Source organism: Papaver somniferum, unplaced genomic scaffold (assembly GCF_003573695.1).
Source record: "Papaver somniferum cultivar HN1 unplaced genomic scaffold, ASM357369v1 unplaced-scaffold_125, whole genome shotgun sequence".
In the NCBI taxonomy this organism is placed as follows: domain Eukaryota; kingdom Viridiplantae; phylum Streptophyta; class Magnoliopsida; order Ranunculales; family Papaveraceae; genus Papaver; species Papaver somniferum.
The window spans coordinates 9,917,396-9,922,578 of record NW_020621603.1 but is presented as its reverse complement, the minus strand read 5'-3'; the positions used below and the strand labels follow the sequence as shown (position 1 = coordinate 9,922,578).

General features: G+C 36.9%; 1 protein-coding gene across 13 annotated transcripts; it reads right to left on the bottom strand.

The window, feature by feature from the left end:
- Window positions 1–759: 759 nt before the first annotated feature.
- On the bottom strand, window positions 760–3,132 carry LOC113331230. Of its 13 annotated transcripts, none has more exons than XR_003350819.1 (8): window positions 2,838–3,132; window positions 2,701–2,741; window positions 2,500–2,529; window positions 2,319–2,397; window positions 2,123–2,222; window positions 1,844–2,011; window positions 1,428–1,601; window positions 760–1,229 (listed from the first exon to the last, which is right to left on the bottom strand). XR_003350819.1 is itself a non-coding variant. In XM_026577971.1 (8 exons), the coding sequence occupies exons 5-8, from the start codon at window positions 2,175–2,177 to the stop codon at window positions 1,059–1,061; spliced, it is 558 nt and encodes a 185-aa protein (XP_026433756.1). In that variant the 5' UTR covers window positions 2,178–2,243; window positions 2,319–2,397; window positions 2,500–2,529; window positions 2,701–2,741; window positions 2,838–3,132; the 3' UTR covers window positions 760–1,058. The 13 variants fall into 13 exon arrangements, 11 of the variants coding, with proteins under 11 accessions (XP_026433756.1, XP_026433754.1, XP_026433758.1 ...); XR_003350820.1 differs by having other exon boundaries at window positions 2,123–2,183; XM_026577971.1 differs by having other exon boundaries at window positions 1,844–2,001; window positions 2,123–2,243.
- Between the last annotated feature and the right edge of the window lie 2,051 nt (window positions 3,133–5,183).

The window sequence follows — 5,183 nt, the reverse complement described above, 5'->3', positions numbered from 1 at the left end:
GCATATGGGCGCTACATGGCCGATACATGATCCCATGTAGCCGGTCCCTCATTCATTCCATGGTTAATTTTCAAATAAACCATCAATTGGTCATCAATTGATCAAATTAGGGTTTCTGAGTCCAAGGATCATAATTCCAGATTCAAACACCAATAAATTTATGACGATCTCATGATCATCATTTTATTATACTCGGTTAAACTATCAGTATTCTAATTAATGTTTTATTTTGGTCACTCTACCAATAATTCATCAGACGAGAAACACTTGCTCAGATGAGCAATATTTGCTCAAACCAAGGAATATTGGTTCAACCCTCAATATTCAACAATTTATCGAATGAGCAATACTTGCTCGCCTCAACTATCAACGTGAGAATTATACCTCTGTCTCAACAGACACGTTCAATTCATGAGTCTCAGGAAATTTTGCAAGATCATGTTCAACTCAGCAAATACATGGACTCATCGTCCCATAAAGTCATGAAGTCAACAACTGACTAATTAACCACGAGACGTCAATTGTGTCACATGGGGGGATATTAACTAGGGTTTTGGTCTGGCGGTCTATGGCACGTGTGTTCATACACACGATGAAATATGAGCAAGTCGTGCAATCAGTTGAAGGAGTTAACAAAGTAGCGGATGGAAAATCGACCAAGTCTTCGCGCGATGAACAACTGGTTTCAAACACGATTTCCATTTCCCCACTATTTGATTCCATCAACTGTCACACTTCATGGGATCATGGTGTCTACAATTCCAGCAATATAAATAAGTCTCTGAATCATGATTGGATATACAAGAATCTCACGTCAAACAGACAACACGAGATTAGCAACTCAACATTTGAGTAATCACCCTCAACAGAGATTCAATTATTCAGAACTTATCTTATTCATAATACATAACACACCTACAATCTTTGATTACCATTAATTCCGCACATTTCTCAGCTTCCCTCCTACAGATCGACCCATCCTCTCTTGTGATCGAATTTACTCTGGAACGGCCATTGTCTTGGTTTAGGACAGAGTACTACAGATTGATCTACCGAATTCAAAGCGCCCACTTCTTGCAGTGCATCTGTGTGAGGTTGAACATTTCGCTCGGTTCAAGGAGTCTCCTTCGTACGGTCGTCTCCTTAATTCCGTAAAAACCAGCAAATCGTTTTTCCCCATCTACAAAGCTTGCAACATTTTCTAGAGTCTGAGAGTTCACAATTGCAGCCTGCAAAATGTACGGTGAACATAAGTATCTTTATAAGGATGTTTACAACTAAAGATAGCAAGGCATCAAAATAATTAAACGGAACCTACTGAAGTTGGAGACATGACTCATGATACCTGACTTTTAAAGATAAAAGTAACTAGGGGCACATATCATATCCATAGAGTGCTTACCTGCTGGATATGTAAGAATTCATACCTTAATAGCTATAATTTGCTCAGGCGTTGGAGCAACGGATTTAGCAACCTTATCGTTCTCTGAAGTCTCAATAACATCAGGGACTTCTCCTGATATAAATGTCTGGGTGGATTCTTTCTTAGCCTCCTCCTCGGCTTGTTTTGAAGAGAACATATTCTCAGCTTCCTGTCTCTCCTGTACTCAAAGAAGCATGATAATCAAAAAATAGATACACCTGCCAATACCACAATACCTAAACGTTGTGCACAATACTAGGACAAAACAATTACCAGAATACAACATTATCAAAATCCATCTAAAAGGCTGATTTGAAGTCAAACCCCAATTACCCCATCTTTCACCAAAGTAATCAACAGCAAAAACAAAATCGATAAATAATTACAGGAAAAGGGGGTTTTCAGGAGAAACAAACTTACATTCTTTAGTGACCAGACCATATGTACCCAAAGCTTCGCTAAGGTCATCCTCAGAACGCTGATCTGTTTCATTGGCTTGTTTGAGCTGAAATAGCCTTCCCATCTTGATGATCTTCCGCAATTTTTCCTTTCTGCTCGGGGATTAAGGCTCGTTTTCTCTACAATGAACTGACTTGCAATGTTAGTACAATTGACCATGCAAAGGTTTAAGGGAGTTGAATACGGATACAAACTTTGATGCATAATTCATCTATATTGACTTCAGAAAGAGTATATCACCTACTGGCCACATTGAAGGACACAAATGATTGGAAGGGAAACATAAGCCTTGCATCTTCACCTTGAGATTTCAGATCATGCTTGGTATCAAGATAACGACCTACTTGAAGAATGACAGTGTCTTTGTATAACAACAATTCAAAATATCAAAAAACTTATAACATATACCATCAAATAATTGTTCTCAAATACTTACATTTAAAGTCAAACTTGCTGAAAAAAAGTTCAACCAAATTTTGTTGGATGGAAAAGAGTTGTTATTGTCCTCGAGTGACCTATAAGCGAGAGTATGTTAAATAATCTTCTTCTCCTTACCATCATTTAACCAAAAATTAAAACCAAAAAATTTAACAAACATAATTGATTCATATACTTACCATAACATCCTCAACTGGTTCATCATGTACCTATAAGAGAAGTACATTCAACAAATCAGTTCAAAAGCACAATCGACAACAATTACTGGATTCCTGTGTCTATATAAGATAATGAGCATTAGAGTTTAAGATGCCTAACTATACAAGAACATAATATCCAATTGAATTTAAGGAAATCATACAGGTACAGAGAAAACTTACTCCCAAAAATGTCAATTTTAGGGATTCACCGATTGTGCAGCCTGCAAACAAAAAAAATTTCTTATTTGATAGATCCCTAAAATTCACATCACCACCAGCATCGATCAAAGCAGAAACAAATCTAGGGTTTCCCTTACCATCAACATACCAAAGAAGAGACGTAATCTAAGTTTCTATGCAATCACCAATTGATTTAGACAACATAAAATTAATCTTGATTATTGTTGATGCTCCTGATCGTCTATTCTTCATCGATTCAGACTTCACGAACTGATGCTGTTGATAAATCTTCGTTTTCAGTTGGTCTTGATGAAGATAATAGAGAAGCGTTGATGTTATTGGTGGATTTTGTTGATAAATGTCCTCTTTTCAGTTGGTGTTGATGAAGAGAATTGAGATGAGGCGTTGTTGAAACGAGAGGAAGATGGAGGCATCTCGTGGTCGATGAAAAAGAAGATAAGGTAGTTAGGGTTTGGATATAAAACTAGTGTTCCCACCCACACAGCCGGATCGCACGCGTACAATTCTGGTGTTACCTTGCACACAAGCAGGCAGCAAATGTGATATGGTCAGCCGTTGCCAATTGCAACATGGCTCAAAATTTTGCAACGGCTGACTGCAGTTGTAAAGTTCGCAGCAGTTGTTAATTTATGAGCAGTTGCGAATTTAGTTGCGAATTCGCAACGGCTTAAGAGCTGTTGCAAATTTTTGTTGCCAATCGGGAAAAATGGTGTAGTGTATTAGATAGAGTCGATTCTCCTTTAACCTTAGGTTTCTTCTTGAAAACCAGGTTAACGACTTAAAGACTTCATTGGGATTGTGAATCCATACCGATACTACTTTCTCGTAGTTGTGTGATCTGATCTTGTTGATTCTATCGTTTTGAGTATAATCGTAACGATTAACTTGAGATTAATATCTCCGATAGGCAAGATATAAAAGTAGTCACAAACATCTTCGTCTCATCGTTTGTGATTCCACAATATCTTCTTTCGCCGCGTAGATTAAGATTATTGTGAGGTGATTGATAATACTAGGTTGTTCTTCGGGAATATAAGTTCGGTTTATCAATTGGTTCATGTTCACCTTGATTTATCAAAAGACGAAACAAAACTTGTAGGTATTTCTGTGGAAGACATATTTATTTATTCTTGTAGACTTTTCTGTGTGATACAGATTTGTTTATTAAAGTCTTCGACTTTGGGTCGTAGCAACTCTTAGTTGTGGGTGAGATCAGCTAAGGGAATCAAGTGCGTAGTATCCTGCTGGGATCAGAGACGTAAGGAGCGCAACTGTACCTTGAATCAGTGTGAGATTGATTGGGTTTCAACTACAGTCCATGCCAAAGTTAGTTTGTAGTAGGCTAGTGTCTGTAGCGGCTTAATACAGTGTGGTGTTCAATCTGGACTAGGTCCCGGGGGTTTTCTGCGTTTGCGGTTTCCTCGTTAACAAAATTATGGTGTTTGTGTTGTTTCTATTCTGCATTATATTTTGTTATATAATTGAAATATCACAGGTTGTGCGTTAAAATCAATCAATTGGAAATCCGACTATTGGTTGTTGATTGAAATTGATTGATACTTGAGCATTGGTCTTTGGTACCGTTCAAGTTATTTCTCTTGTATTCAATTAGACTCGCATATTTCTATTTGCTTGAGAAAGAATTGAATCAAGAAAGAGAGATATAACTCTTTGATATACTTTATTAAGATTGAGTCTAGTTGATTCTCTTGAAAGTATATTGGAGTTTGTCCTACAAATTGCTAATCGAAATATTGGGTGAGGTTGTTGTACCCCCGCTTTTTCACATATGTCGAACATGATCAACTAAATTAATTATTCTCTTTTGGTTATTTATTTGTTGCTCCGTAAGTTCGCTTATGTCGAGCATGACCAATTAAATTGATCATTTTCTTGTGGTTAATTTGGTTGTTATTTTTTTTATTGAACTAACTATGAGTTTCCTTGTGGTTATTTCAATTGATTTTTGTGGATACAAATTCATGATTTCATGTGATTTGTTTGTCCGAAAGAAATCCTTCTTTTCTTGTGAAAGTAAGTTCGCCTTTGTTGTTCCTTCGGGGATGACATTTTATGGGGGAGAGTTCATTTTGAACTTGTGCTTAATTGCCAAATCTTTGGGGGAGTGCGGTTGTGGAATTTTTAGGGGTTATCTTGTATCTTCATTAACTCCTTGATGAATGCATTTAGCTTCGGCTTTATGATTGCATCTAAATTTGTTGGTATGTTAATACACCTTTTGGTCATGATGTATCTCCGTGGAAATTTCATTAGGATCCCACTAATTTTCGTACATTTACCAATTTTGTTGACAAAAAGGAGGAGAATTAATGTGTAGTTCACACTACAAATACATATGGTTTACGGATCATTATGTAAGGGGGAGTGGTTTTCATGTTGAGATATGTATTGACTAAGGGGGAGTGATGTATATCACCATAGTGTTATTGTCAAAGTTGTGA